The sequence below is a fragment of the Gobio gobio genome (genome assembly GCF_949357685.1).
Source record: "Gobio gobio genome assembly, chromosome: 12".
Classification (NCBI taxonomy): domain Eukaryota; kingdom Metazoa; phylum Chordata; class Actinopteri; order Cypriniformes; family Gobionidae; genus Gobio; species Gobio gobio.
This window is the reverse complement of record NC_137105.1, coordinates 57,137,441-57,153,364: the sequence shown is the minus strand read 5'-3', so window position 1 is coordinate 57,153,364 and position 15,924 is coordinate 57,137,441. Positions and strand designations below refer to the sequence as shown.

The following is a 15,924-nucleotide window of genomic DNA, read 5'->3' as shown; positions in this document are numbered from 1 at the left end:
AACAGTGCAGTAAACATGATTTACAGGCTATTATAGGATAGTTTGTGCATCCAAAAAAATCTTTTTTTTTCTCTGTACCACTGCATGTCAAATTGCGTAACATTATTTTCTGTTTATCTCTGAGCATCTCCAGTGGTTTCATTGGTTATATCTCACAGTAGCTGCTGGAAATGAATATGTCAAATAGATTGAGTGTTTTTATCACACATTCCTGACTGATGCGAGATCCAGATAAAAGCAATTAGATGTCTCGACTCAGTGTTAAGTGAAGGATCAAGTATGTCCAGTTTTACTACATTCTCTTGTTCTGGTTTTAAAGAACCTGAAGAAAATAAAACCCCACTCCTGAACCCAGTGCCAGGACAAGCACAAAGTCTCTAACTGAAATATGAATGTTTTAATACTGTACTATAAGTTCATGAGAGTATTAATGAGAATCTAAGTTGAAATATTTTGTAAAATATATCTTTAAAAATCAATCAGGCACACCGCAGATTTCAATCACAAAAATCTCAGTTGTGTGTGTGTGTGTGTGTGTGTGTCTCAAACCTCTTTTCATTTTATTCTCACCACTTCTTTTACTTTATAATTATTTCTTCATTTGTTTGGTTTGTAATTTCCCGATCCCCTTTAGAAACAGGCACATGTACAGTATAATGCTGATGTTTGACCTGCTGATCTGGTGTCCTCTTCCTTCCCGTCTTACCATCTCAAATAAAACGAAAACAACCGTTACTGTGACTTCCAGATCCACATTCCATCACAGCTGCAGAAATGTGACGGAGCCGGTGAATTTCTCCTGGGAAGAGGTAACGTTCAGACACTGCCACCTCCAAAGCCAGTCCTCCGGCTCACGTCACCCAAAAAGCAGAACCAGTTCTACAATAAATGGATGATTGACACTGCCCCACTCATTCAGAGCGATGGAGTCCCGTCTGGAGCTGCGTGTGCTGGCCGTGATGATGCTGAGCTTGGGTCTGTGCGTCCGCGCCGACATTCCCAGCTCCCTGTGCGGAGCGTACATGGATGGAGACGTGAACATCGCCATTCTGAGCTCCATTCACTCTAAAGTAATCAACCTTTACAAGAGAACGAGACCTCAGCCGTTCGTCTGCACGGAGTGAGTATCCGCAAGGCTTTCTCATATTTATAAATGCTCACACCAATAAACCGGATCATTTAGATAATTAAGAATAATAATGTGACCAGATTTCTGAAACGGAAAGTGTTCAAAATAGCATTGAAATCTCACTTGTTATAATCTAAGAATGAAAGGGGACAATGCATTTTTGTTTTTTAATTGTTGTCTGTTCCATGTACTATTATAATGAATAATAAATGATCTCGCTGCTGGTCACCTAATACTAAGAAGTGCCTTTATCTTTTTTCCAGTTTTGACCTGGTCACATTTCTACAATCGCTGGGTGCCATCTACGCAATTGAAGAAATCAATAACTCCACTTTGCTTCCGGGGATTAAGCTGGGATATGACATCTGTGATCCCTGTGCGTCTCCCACCAAAGCGCTGCACTGTGTGGAGCATTTACTGGCCATTAACGGATCTCTGCCGGCTCTTTCGGACTACTCCGACTTCCGTCCGCCGATGAAAGCTCTTCTGGGAGAGAGATACTCAGAGCTGTCCATCGCCATCGCCAAGCTCCTCAGCCTCTACCTGTGTCCTCAGGTCATTGCTTAACTTTGTACCTTATTAATGTCAACATTTACATGAATAATTCACCAAGTAATGTCAGTTCTTCACACCAAGAAAAATAGTCTCTTTTAAGAACTGCTCACTGAAAGGCTTCTTTGGGGAAGCAAAAGGGGCTCTTCTTTGCAACAACCCCCTTTAGACACCTGAGGAGTGAAGATTCAAAAACAGATAGATTACCTCTGATAAACAAATTATGTAAACAAATGTTGGTCTGTTCATCACAAAAAGCTAGCGTGTAATATAGCACACAAGTCACATTATGAGCATGACGAGCTGAAGAAACCCGCAATTGTCTGTTTTGGGTGAGCTATTGCTTTAAGACCAGTAAAACTCTGTAACTCAGTCAGTAAACCAGTCATGAGTAAAAACAGGTCTATGGCCAATAGCGACATGACGAGACGATCAATCAAAAGCCACAGCCAATCAGAAGAGTGTGTGGGCGGAGTCTCTCTGCACTCACAGCCAAATCAATCCAGAACCAGCCAATCAGAGGAGTGTGTGGGCGGAGTCTCTCTAAACTCCCAACAAAATTAATCCAAAATAAATTATTTTAACATTAAACATTAAAGCACACAATCAGTCCCTGAGATTATCATTGTCATACTTAGTATGTTGTTATTTCAGCCGCTACATTGCAGGGATAGAAACCATTTCTAAAATAAAATCGCCGCAACTCATTAGGACAAAAACGCTGATTAACATGGAAAAGATACTTTTTATTGCGTGTCGTGGCATCACATTGGGTAAGGACATGATATTAAGGCACAATGTTAATTTGTCAACAGGTCAGCACCTCATCCTCTTCGCCAGTCCTGAGCGACAAACTGCGGTATCCGTCCTTCATGCGTGTGATTCCCAGTGACGTCTACCAAGCTCAGGCGCTGGTCAAGCTCATGTCTCATTTCTCATGGAACTGGGTTGGTGTCGTGTATGGAGATGATGACTACGGTAGAGCGGCCTACCAAAGCTTCATGCAAGAGTCAGCCGGAAAAATATGTGCCGATTTTGAGAAAGTGGTGCCACACTACTTGGACCACGTGGATGTCGAAAAGTACATCAAAGACGCTGCCAAGAGCATAAGAGAGTCTGTTGCCAAGGTGGTGCTGCTCATTCTGAAGCCGCAGCTGGTGGAGAAGCTCTTGAAGGAGATGATCCAAACCAACACCAGCAGAGTCTGGATTGCGAGCGACGCCTGGTCCATGTACCGCCCCTTAACAAAGATGAGTGACATAAACAAAGTGGGTCAAATCTTTGGCTTTTCCTTTACCATGGGAAACATCTCAGGGTTTGAAGACTACTTGAGAAAGCTCAGACCAACGCCAGGAGCAAGAAATGACTACATAGAAGAGTACAAGCAGCTGAGACTGAACTGCTCGCTGTGGCCCTCGGACTGCACCAGCGACGACATGCTGTCCGCAGTGGACCTGAGGGAGGGCTACCGAGAGAGGGTGGCCATATACGCCATCGCACACGGGGTCAGGACGCTGCTGGAGTGCAACGAGACCGCCTGCTCCCGAGACACCAACTTCCCACCCTGGAAGGTGAGGTTATTCGAGCCAACATCTCTTTTAACATTCATCATGATGAGAACACTTCACCGTGAGGTTCAGCTTGTTAACATGACTTTTATTAGTCAAAGTTATTGCTAACTCATGTTTGTTCACAAACTAATGCTAATTGTTACAACTGTTTATATGTTAAAATGCATTCGTACATGTAGAAATCTACATTAACCTAGGTCAGGGTTTCCCAAAGGGGTTTGTGAGTTGATGGAAACTTTACATCATGCGCCTCAGATACCCTTTTCCAGCAGAGAGGTTGGCGTTTTTTGCCAGGTTTTCTGCCAGGCCAACTGGAGCCTGTGGTGAACCAGCTGCGCGTTTCCACAGACTCGAAGAGTGAACGGTGGCGTAACGCCACGTGTTTACCTGACTATAAACCGTCTCAAATCAAACAGTGCGCGTCCCGTTGTTCTGTTTTGCTGCTCACAGTACCAGAAGTGATTCCAGCGAACCGACAGCTCACATACTCTCATCTGTCCTTTTTGGAGATATATTGAAACTGAAACCGTTGATTCACTCACTTGTTTGTGAGTATTTGTGGCATTTTTGATCATTTTCAGAAAAGTTTCATGGTCCCCAGAATTTTTTGTTGTATGAATATCTGAATATGAAATATATCAAAAGAAAGAACAGAGCCTCTGCACTTAGTTTGAAAAAAAAAGCTACATTTTGAGCAAAAGGCTGAGAAAATCGTGTTTTTATCAAAGACTCATCCAGATGGGATTCAGAGCGATGATCAAACACAGATGGAGTCGATGGAGTCGATCAACACCTCAAAAGCTTCAGTCCTAGAGCTCATCCTTGATCTCATTCAGTCACATTAAGCAGTTTAGATTCATATGCTGTTTAATGTTGATGATCGGGATATTTTACACATGCATATGATTACATATGACATCGCTCGTTTCTGCTTCTTCTTGTCCTGTGTTTTGATCAGGAGATCCTGTACTCTTTCTGCAGATGTGAAAGATCACGCATGAACATGATCTACTGCTATTCCTGCAGTCCGCAGATGTGCAATGGCGAATATTCTGTCAAATTTGAAACACTGAATTTGTGGAAGTGAATTTGTACAGCAAAATAAAATGTATTGCCTGTCGAATATTATGGGTTACAATAATATATTATAATTTTATTATAATATTTTAAACAGACTGAATATTTTGGAGGTGAAGTCTGGATGGTGAATGTGGATTATTGAATGTTTAACAATGAAACTGTTTGAAAGGTTTTGAATAGGAATATTAACAGCTTAAATATACAACCTGTTGAATTTCAGCCCATAAAATGCAAGCACTGTTAATGCAATAGACTTTGCAATTCAATATGCTTTTTTGTTTCAAATACATTTGTCATTAATTTACTTCGATAGTCATGTGACCATTAACCGACTTCAGAGAACCGTGTACATGTTAAAATATTAAAATATTGCAATATTAGCTTAAAATCTCAGGAGAACTTCAAATAAATATTTTACAGCTAAGGTTCAGCTGAAAAAAATGATGGAGCCCCTGAGGTAGATGAATAAATGCTGTTTATTGTTAATTGATAATGAATTGAATCTTACTGTAAAGTGTATATCTAATACCATATTCTCCAGTGTTTTTACCAAGCATGAACAACGGTGTTGTAAATGATCTAATCTCAGGAACACTTACACTCTTTTGCAGCTCGTGGAAAGTATGCGTGGTGTGAATTTCACGCTTGATGGCACTAGATATTTCTTTGATGAACACGGTGACTTTGTGGATGGTTACGACCTCATAATGTGGAAAGAAAATGATGATAAACGAATTATTGAAACGGTGGGAAAATTCCTCTTGACAAAAGGAGAAGTGGAGATCTTCAGTGAATTCCAGTCGATAAATAACAACGTGAGTTGTGCCGTCTCAACTCTAGCCATTCTATCAACCATAAAACATCTGGGGCTCACTGAGATGTGTCTCTTCTGTCCTCAGCTGCCCTTGTCCAGGTGCTCGGCGTCTTGTGTACCTGGAACAGCGAAGAACCAGTCGAAGATCCCCTGCTGCTACAACTGCGTCAACTGCTCTGAGGGAAAGTACTCTGATGGATATGGTAAATCAGACTTCATTCACAGAATTCAATAGAACGTTTTGGACCATAAATAGACCATACATAATAAAATCTGATTTTATTATTATTATTGAAATTATTGAGCATAGTTAAGCCAAAACCATCAGTTAAATGATCAGTTGGGACAAAATGTGTAACTGCATTTGAGTTTTTCACTGCCGGAAGTCACACAGAGGTATTTCATGTCAACCAGCCAATTATTTTAACACTTTCCCTGCCACTGACAGAAACTGGAAATGTTTACAAAAGAAAGAGTTAGGGCGTGGCCAGTAACACACATCTGTTATTGTTCTGTCTGTTTGAAAACAAACACAAGTGAAATCCAATGCAAGTAAAATTAGGCATCAAAACACATGAAGCAGTTGACAGCACATTATCCCACTACTTCCCAAATCAGTTAATAGATGAACATTGAATATCCCAGTGTAGATGATTTTATTAAGGGAGAAGAAAGAAATGTTGGTGTAATGAGACATATGAAACTGACCAACACATATCATTAGTTACAAATATTAGACCATTGAATGACACCGTTGACAAATGACAATCAGAGAGACTGGTTACAAGCCCTGATATTAGATAAAAGATGATTGCTTTCCTAGTTTAAGACTATTAATGCGCATTTCTCTTTCAGATCTCCCCGAATGCCTGATATGTCCCGATCGAATGTGGTCTACTAAGAGAGCAAGTAAATGTGAGCATTTCCGGGAGATATATCTGGTGTGGACTGACAGTTATCCCATAGCTCTGTTAGCGGCTACAGCGATAGGCTTGGTCCTAGTGTTCACCTCGCTCATCATTTTCAGTGTGTACAGAGACACCACAGTCATCAAAAAGGCTGACAATGCAATGTCTAGCTTCATGTTACTGGGGCTGACGGTCAGCTTCGCCAGCGTGGTCATGTTCATCGGCAAGCCAAACCCGCATCAATGCAGGGCACAGCAGGCCTTGTACGGTCTCGGCTTCACCCTGTGCGTTTCATGCATCCTGGTCAAAGCCTACCGCACTTTCCTGGCTTTCATGGCCTTCGATCGGGACAAGCAACATCAGCTTAAAAAGCTCTACAAGCCTGTTATCAATTTGGTCCTTCTTACCAGTGCCCAAGGAATCATCCTGTTGTTCTGGATGACTCTGGGAAAATCTCCTACGCCAGTTACGAAGTGGCCTGAACCTGGCCTAGAGAAATATGTTATCTGCGACGAGGGCTCCATTATAGGTTTTGGGGTGATGCATGGTTACATAGCTCTATTGGCCTTCATTTGTTTCTTTCTTGCATTCAAGGGTAGAAAAGTCCCACATGATTTCAACGAGACTGGCGTCATCATCTTCAGCATGTTGATTCATCTGTTTGTCTGGCTGTGCTTTATTCCCATTTATATAGAAAGAAACCAGAACGAACAGCGGCACATTGTTCAGGCTTCGGCCATCCTGGCCTCCAACTATGGCATAATCTTTTGTCATTTTGTCCCAAAGTGTTACGTGGTCCTGTGGGAGCTGTCGGAGAACTCGAGGGCATCGATCATGGGGAGGTTGGCTAGACGCATTAGAGAAGACACGGCCTCCGCAGACATTAGCGTTCTACATGAAGCGGGCCGGATCGCTCCAGGCTCAGGCAACATCAGCCCTGGTGTGGGACCTTTGGTGATAGAGATCAGTACGGTTTATAAAGATGCTTCCAGTGCTATACAGAATGATGACTTTTTTAATACAGATAGAGGCATCATAGAGCCGAGAGTGTCCCGCCATGTCCAGGTGAGGCAAAGACACACTACGAAATAAAAAGAAGAAAAGTGTTGTCTTGCTTTCTCCCAGCAATTCCAGCCACAAACAAACCCTTGCTTGACCAGAACACTGAATCTTTCACACTTTCTTAAATTATCTGGATTTTCATCTTACATACATTCCACATACCGTATATAAATACATTCATGATGAAAGTTGCTAAAAGGGTGATTTGATTATCTTAGTTTTTTATATATATATTTTTTAGGGCTGTCAAAAGATTAATCGCGATTAATCGCATCTAAAATAAAAGTTTGTGTTTACATAATATATGTGTGTGTACTCTGTTAATTATTATTTATATATAAATACACACACATTCATGTATATATTTAAGACATATTTGCATGTATATACTGTATATACATATATATAATCTATAATATATATAAATATAAATGTTTTATATATAAAAATAATATTTTTTTCTTAAATATATACATGCTTGTGTGTGTATTTATATATAAATAATAATTAACAGAGTACACACACATATTATGTAAACACAACATTTTATTTTGGATGCGATTAATCGTGATTAATCTTTTGACAGTCCTAATATTTATACTTAGCCTGACTCTGCGCTTGCGTATTAATGTACTAAATGTAATGGTGAAGTGTGTAATCCTACAAATAACGAACCAAACTGTTGCTACATCTGACCCTGGCACAGACATTACACACCTCTTTCTGTATTGCTTCTTTGCATATTGTATATGTAAAACTGTACATTTAATAAACAATAAAAACTGATTTGAGCTTTGAACTTTAATGCCATTATCAGCGTCTGCCACTGTTTGTGATTCTTGGGGATCTTTTTGCCCTGTTTAAATCCTGCTCTTTGCCAGCAGATTGCAGACATCACTGGCAGAAGTCCAGGAAGGATTTCAGTCAGAAGTAAACATCTATAAATACTCTAAACTCAAGCCACACTGAACTTAATTCATCATGTGCTACGCTGGTGGTTGTTCGATTTCACAGAATCGAAATCGAAACTGTCACTTAAACCTTTTTTTTTATGAAAACTGTTACCACTGTAGAAAAAACTGAAGTCACTGAAGATTTTTACTGTATATAGAATATAACACATATATAATGTTAATTAAATCAGAATTAACTAGGGCTAAAAAGAAAAGAAGACAAGGTAACCAGAAGGGTATCTGATTAGTGAGATGAGCTTATGGGCTTAGGCATGCGCTTTATTCCTGTAGCGTGTGTGTGAGTGTCTGTGTGAAAGACTGGAAGCTTCAATCCTGGGCTCTATACGGCATACAAAACACCAACTGGCCAGCGGTAATAAGTAGAGAAACACAGGGATTGTAGACGGGACAGTGAAGGACAACGGAAGACAACTGGTATGGTGCGAAAACAAGAACCAAGTTGAGGTTTTCTGACACACTACTTTCAAATCTGCAGTCGATCAAAAGAAAAGGAACAGGATTGTCCCATCGCCATGGGGTGCTCTCCCTCTAAAGGCCAACTCTTTAGCAAAAAAGCTTTGCTGCCTACATCACCGGAAAGCAAGACAAATGCTGACCTGCCCTCTGATGGGACACAACTTCAAATTAAAGCAGAAATAAACACTGCTTCAGAAGGACTAGAGATACAAGAAAATCCAATTCAAGGTAAGAGATCCTCAGCAGATGACGTAGTTTGTGATGCCGCTGTGACAGACAATGAAGATGCTACTGAGAAGATGCTAGATGTGGTCCGCTCTCAGGATGGACAGAGTGCACAAGAGAGCCTCTTAGAAAACCTGAGAGAAGGAATAGAGGAGATACGGACAAAAGATAAGCAAGGAAAGCGGAGAAAGCTAAAGAAACAGAGACTGAGAAAAAATTCCTATGTGCAATCAAAGGCAGAGTTCATATTGAAAGCGCACCAGGCAGCCTATGCCTACCTGAACCCCAGCATATCCAAATACGAGTCTCTTCTGGGGCTCTTGAGCCAGGCGGCTCAGACACAGCTCTCAGTGCAGACCACCGTGGCTGCAGCAGTCTTACACTACGAAGAGATCAACCAGGCTTTGGAGGAAATGGCCGCTGAGGGAGAGCAGCTGCTGAGGGAACATGGACACAACATGATGTGGCCCGCTTTACTCAAAGACTATCCACCTACGACCAAACCCAGCAATGACCTGAACCAGCTACCTTCCGAACTGCTGCAGCAAATGCTTCTTCACTCCACAGTGAAGATGGTCTCAGTGGGAGACTCTGTGAAGTGCCTGGGGGACTCGGCCCTACAGGAGCTTGCTGACTACTTTGGGTCCCTGTCTCAGGTCTTAGGAGAGAAGCTGCTGGCTAAGCATGTGGCCGAGGAGCGCCTGAAGCGGGTTTTGTCCCGTGTGGAAGCGGCTGCCCTCCGGAAACCAGGTCCCGAGGATTCTGCGCTGCACAGCGAGGACAGCGGCATAGGTGCGGACAATGAGTGTCAGAATGGCTTCCGTCGGAACAGAGGGAGCTCGGGATCAGGGGCAAACGCTGTCTCTACCACCAGCTCTCCAGATCAGCAGCTCCTCAACGCCAATGAGGAAGGTACAGACAATGATGATGATGATGATGATGACAATGATGATGACGATGATGACGATGCAGTACTTGAGGATGACGTCAGTGGTAAAGATGAGCTGGCAAGGATGAGCGACAAGACAAGGGGAACAATGTGTGGTTCTTCTGAAGCAAGCTCCAGCTTTCCCCCACATCAGGATGGTCAAGATCAAGTCAAGACCAGTAACTTGAAGAGGAAAATCAGACGGCCAAAAACCGCAGACAATACCTTCCAGATGAAACTGAAACACCGCCATTTAAGACGACCGAAGCGCTCGCAATCCGCAGAGTGTTTGTGTAGCAAAGCGGAAGAATCGGATCCCAATGAGGAACAAGGAAACCCGAGGAACATGCAAACAACTCACTGGAGGAGAAAAACCTACTTCGCAGAAGATCATGGAGGCCGTGTGCGGACAAAGATTAGATCAGCAGGAGCACAGTGCTCGGCGAGGTACTATGGCCTCCAGTATGGCAGTAAAGGGCCTTTTAGAGCCGTCCCACCTGGCTCTCCTCTAAAGTTTACTCCAGAACCTCCTGGGAGAAATGCTGTCAAGAGGCTCATTAATACTTTTAGCCAAGGGGTGGAGGATAATATAGAGCAAAGACCAGTAAGAGTTAGGGGCCACAAGAAATGCAGTCTCCCACAGCTGCAGAACAGCAGAGGAGCCCTCACCACCAGCACCAGACCGGCTGACAAACCTGAGCCTCTGGATATAGACAGCCTGCCCCCTCCACCCCCAGAGATGCTCATGGACTGCACTTCTGCTAGCGCAGGGTTGGCCGCTGAGGAGGGGGCTCAGGATCCGCAGTGCAGAGGGCAAGGGCTCCGCACTTTAACACAGAGAGCGCCTGTTCCCCCCGGCCGGGCCATGAGCCTCTCCACGACTCAGCCACTGAGGCAAGATGCTGTGCAGGGATCCCGCCTCCAACAGGAAAACGATGCAGGATTGCGAAGTTCAGCGTCCCGTCAAGGATGCAAGAAGCACCACGAGGGCGAGACTCCACCCATGCACTCAAGAGGTTTTCCACCCACGACTCCCCCTGTCTCGAGGACACGGCTTCCACCCTCCTGTCCCACTCCGCACCACCCAGTGCCCAGTCCTCCAACCCCATCCTGCCCCCCTAGTGGGAAGTGGACTCCCACCAGCTCTAGTATTTCTGGGTCACAGTCATATTTTGAAGCTCGGGCCGTGTTCTGTCAGGAGAACCAGCCACCCCCTCACACATGGACACCTTCATGTACGTCTACATTGCCTCGGCCATGGGGAGAACCTGCCAGAGGGAGACCTCGCCTTCAAACCTCTGTTATGGGACGCAGTCCGTCGGGTCATAGGTCATCCCACAGTGAGCAGCCACAGTCATTGCCTGATGCCAAACAACAGCAGGGTCTGGGCGGGGACGCCACACCTCCGACCAGTGAGGGGTGAGTATCTTCCGGCATCATTACTTGTGATACAATATATAGCAAATCTACGACTCAATAAAGGTCTGAATAGTTGAAGGGTTTAGTCTCAGGGATCCTCAAATCTGGCTCACGAGATCCCCTTTCCTGCAGAGTTTAGCTCTACCCCTAATCAAACACACCTGAACATGCTAATCAATGTCTTCAGGATCATTAGAATAGGTGAGTTTGATCAGGGTTGGAGTTAAACTCTGCAGCGCTTTGGCATTCCAGGGCCAGATTTGAGTTTATACATCAGCTACTATCTCAGTAAACACACACTCTCGTCTCCCTCCCTCAGCGCTGTTCAACTGGTTTGAGTTCAGAAGGAAAGAACAATACTGTAATAGTAAAAATTCCTACAGTCTTGCCACACAACTGATTACATCACCTCATTACTGCCGGCAATGTCAAGAATTTGCTGTAATCAATTTTGGTCATCAAAGGGTTATGAGAAATGAATGTGTTTGCGTGCTGCAGCTGTGTAAACATCAGTGTACCGAAAGCACTCGCACTCACACACACACACACACACACTCCTCACACACACACACACACACACACTCACACATGTGCAGTGCACACAAGCGGAGCCAGGCAACCAATGGCAATGCCCGCTCTAGATGGAATGTGGATTAAACCAATAACGTTACCGGTTTCCTGAACAAGCGCCCCATCAATGGTTTTGTTTTGAAGGAGAAAAAGCAGATATTGCTGGACTCAGTTGAGACCAACATAAGTCCGAGACAACAGAAACACGTCGGGAGACTCGAGCATAGGCTGACCTGTTGTTTATAATGAATGCCACTTTGACTAAATTATTATCTAATGTATTTTAGTTTATTCTATATTATATTTAGTCATTCCTGTCGTCCAGTGAGTTTTCTGTCTCTATGATTTACTTCCTCATATCAAATGAGTCACATATTTATAAGAAATGGCTTAAATTATATATTCAGGTCTTTTTCACTCAGACCTTAGTGCAAAGTAATCAACTTCCACAAGAACTATTAACCATGAAATGATAAAAACCTCAAAATATGTTTAAATGATGTTATAGACTATGCTAAACTGCCTCTAATCATACATATAAATCATGTGAAACTATAGTTATTATTTTACAGTGTTCCACACTGTTAGTCTCAACTTCCAAAAAAGACCACAATTCCATTGAGACCATTTTCAGGAAATGACATCATTTATTGTTCCTGCTGGAGCCCAACCGTTCAAACTGAAGACGCTCCAACTCTTACAGTTCCACCGTTAGATTATGTCTATAACCCTAACACGGTGGAAATTATAATAGAATAAATTGTATTTAGTGTATATTGCAAATTCTACATACATATGTAAATATTATATATGCAGTTGCACACATGACTGATGGCAAGCCGTGCAGGACAATAACAGACCGCTCCTCCTGTCAGAACCGGTTATGCTCCATTCACCCTGTTCGACACGGCATTTTAAATTGCAACGAAGCACGTTAAATATTTTGCATACTCATGTCTTATTTTGGGAGGTGAGGAGCATTAACAGCATATACAGTATATGTTTTTGTATTATTTACCATCATGTTGGCAAAAATGGACACAAAAGTACCTGTTCTTAATAATCAAGACATTCTATTCATCAATAATTGTTTTGTTATTGTTTCAAGAATAAAAAATACTGTGATGGCATAAGGGACGTACTATCCAAGAAAAGATCATTATTTTTTAACATTTACATTATTAGCATTGTGTGATAAGTCAAGTCAACTTTATTTATATAGCGCTTTTAACACTGCAGATTGTCTCACAGCAGCTTTACAGTGTTAAACAGGAAAATAATGCAGCATAATTTTATTCAGTTGTATAGCCATTCTGGAGAAAACGCTGATGTCATCAGTTCATTTCAGTTATCATACAGTGACAGTGTGGGCTTTAGATCAATAATTAGAGCAGTCATTTAGATTATATGGTTAATTTAGTGTAATAATTAGATTTATTTGGATATTTAGTTGAACATGTAGTGTCCCCAACTGAGCAACACAAGCCAGAGGAAACCCAAACCCCATCAGGAGCAGAATGGAGGAAAATAAACCTTGGAGAAACCAGGCTCAGTCGGGGGGGCAGTTCTCCTCTGGCCAATTAACAAACAGCGTATGATTATTATTCTGGCAACTTTACAGGTCAGAGGTCATAATAGATCAGAATATTCGAAGGATCAGAGGCAATCACGACACACGTGATTCTTCATTCATGCGCTGAAGCAGGCCCGTGCACAGACCTTTTGAGGGGCATGTGCTGAAACTGAAAAAGGGAGACTGATGGTGAACGGGAATATGGTTTGTATAACATTAGCAACACATTATTAGCTGTTTTATAACGTAGTCAAGCAAAAGGCTAATTATATGAATTACTTGTAGAGATCGATAAACGCATTTCCATTCAGATACATCGACTTGTACACGAGCCTGTATTATTCACTATTCCACTTCTTCTGAATCAGTTTCTGGTTCAAACATATATGGCGGAATTAAACCAGTATTGCCACTTGTTGCCCTCTGTTCACCCACTCATAACACTTTATTATCAAACACACATGACATGCTTTATTCAATTTTTTTTTTTTATATTTTCACTATTTTTATTGGGGGAAAAAAATGCCTTTTTGAATTTCTGTGTGATGGGAAAATGAAGTAGAGCAAGTTCGGCAAAACGCGGATTCGAACCGTGATCAATTTGCGTCAAAACTTCAAGCCATGGACTTTACCCCTGCACATCACGGATATAATTTTCATGGTGTCTTCTGCAATTCTGACTGACCCAACCAGACCTTCTGTGAAAAAGACGGCCTATTTGCACTTACTGTAACGACAACATTACTGTAACCATCTTTTACTACACATGTGAAAACGAGAGAGTATAGAGATTCAAAAATTAGCGAATATGTGCATATATCAACAACGTAAATGAATTAAACATGCGACCATGATATTATTACATGTTAATAAATTAATTGTATTAGCAATCATAAATCCAAGAACAAATTTCTAAGAGATATATTTGACCTAGATGACGAGGATCACTCAGTCACTTTGTGTAAGTTCCAGTAGGAAACAGCGCGGGCGCTCTTGGCGGTCTATGGGCGCACCTTTGCTTATTTATGATTTTTCGGTGGCAAAAACAAATGAAATGTAGTTGTATTACTTATCAATATATTATTAACATTTTACAAAAGTCAAACTCAAATGCAGTTACCAAAACTATTGATTTATTGAAGCAGGAACAAAAAACACTACCACCAAAAAAAGGGCACTTCGGAGTGTAAGGGCAAAAAGGGCATGTGCTCTGCACAGGTTGAGCCCTACCTGTGCACATGCCTGCGCTGAAGTGTGTGTGTGTGTGTGTGTGTGTGTGTGTGTGTGTGTGTGTGTGTGTGTGTGTGTGTGTGTGCCTAACAGGGAAACACCTTCATGGCCGGCGTCTGAACAATCTCCCCTGAGCTGGACCAGCATGTCTTCCTAACGGTTAAACACATCACTATTGAGAGAGAATGAGAAAAACATGACAAATATGAAAATCATGAACTTTATTTCAGAAATCATGAAGCCAAAATGTTCGACCCTTATATTTTAATATGTATTTTTATAGCTACTTCATTCTCGTTCTGAAAGCCATTCAAGTGAAAGGATTTGTTGTGAAGTGAGGGGAAAATAGTCTAGGATAACATTTGTTTCGTTTTATTTATCGCTATTTAATATACATATAAATTAGCATAACTGTTTGCAACTACGAGGTTAGCGGTGTTTCTGGAGTAAGATCAGTTTCTCTGTCATGAGATTCCTCTTCTCTGTTTCTCCGTGTATTAAACTCCAGGGATGAGGAATCCGAGAATATTAAATGATATATGAAATAGTTTTCCACCGCCACATTTATCAAGGCATGATTATCCGTACGCTGGGACTGGCAGCGCATGAATGAAGAATCCTGTGTGTCGTGAGATCAATCAGAGCCGTGTGAGTGCAGTGATTCTGCTTCTCTGTGAGTGTAAAGCATGATTGTTTCCTGGTAACTGTGCTCCAACTATTAGCGCTCAGTGATGCAGTTATCAGTGTTTTTGATAATCTTACAGCACCAGAGGCTCTTATAAACCCTGAAACTCTCACTTTGAAGGCATCTGTATTCGTATGGGTTCATGGACAATGACCCCGCATGAATGTAGGAAGACTTTTTGTAGAATTTCTCCTCCATATTTCAAAGCTCTCTGAACAATAAAAAATCAATCATCTTACTTTACGTAAACTTGTTTCAACATGTAAATGTGATGCAGTCGAGGGGAAAACCCTGCAGAAAACCAGAAGAGCTGGAAATGATTTATGATCGGACATTCTTCATAATTGCGGTAACATGAGGAAAACAGAGACTGAGGTGACACGATGAAGAAAGCAGATGGGGAAGTTTATACACATGCGTGTTACATGCGTGTGGGTTTAATCTGATCCTCTGTTAATCTGAGCTCAGTGTAATCGCTGTGGCATCTGCGCACCTGAAGATCCACTGACTCACCTGTCCTGATGGCCTTCATTCAGCAGAGAGAGAGAGAGCACTAACCCTCATCTTATACACACTCACCCCTGAAGACTCACACTCATACTCATACTCATACTCACACTCATACTCATACTCATACTCACACTCATACTCACACTCACACTCATACTCATACTCATACTCACACTCACACTCATACTCATACTCACACTCACACTCACACTCACACTCATACTCACACTCACACTCA

At 42.1% G+C, this 15,924-nt stretch overlaps 2 protein-coding genes across 3 annotated transcripts in view; both read left to right on the top strand.

Annotated features, from left to right (window-relative positions):
- Window positions 1-923: 923 nt before the first annotated feature.
- Window positions 924-7,146, top strand: olfcb1 (olfactory receptor C family, b1; the record flags this gene model as incomplete). Its single annotated transcript, XM_079830799.1, has 6 exons — window positions 924-1,120; window positions 1,393-1,684; window positions 2,497-3,252; window positions 4,944-5,147; window positions 5,232-5,349; window positions 6,002-7,146. The coding sequence occupies 6 exons, from the start codon at window positions 924-926 to the stop codon at window positions 7,144-7,146; spliced, it is 2,712 nt and encodes a 903-aa protein (XP_079686925.1).
- Window positions 7,147-8,083: 937 nt separating this feature from the next.
- The window catches only part of pcare2 (photoreceptor cilium actin regulator 2), an 11,199-nt gene continuing 3,358 nt past the window's right edge, over window positions 8,084-15,924 (top strand). Inside the window, exons 1-2 of one of the 2 annotated variants that reach the window (XM_079830310.1) lie at window positions 8,359-11,118; window positions 14,585-14,650. In XM_079830310.1, the coding sequence (XP_079686436.1) occupies window positions 8,603-11,118; window positions 14,585-14,648 (2,580 nt within the window). In that variant the 5' untranslated portion in view covers window positions 8,359-8,602 and the 3' untranslated portion in view covers window positions 14,649-14,650. Of the gene's footprint in view, window positions 11,119-14,584; window positions 14,651-15,924 lie in introns of both variants that reach the window. The other variant, XM_079830309.1, reaches the window with a different exon arrangement.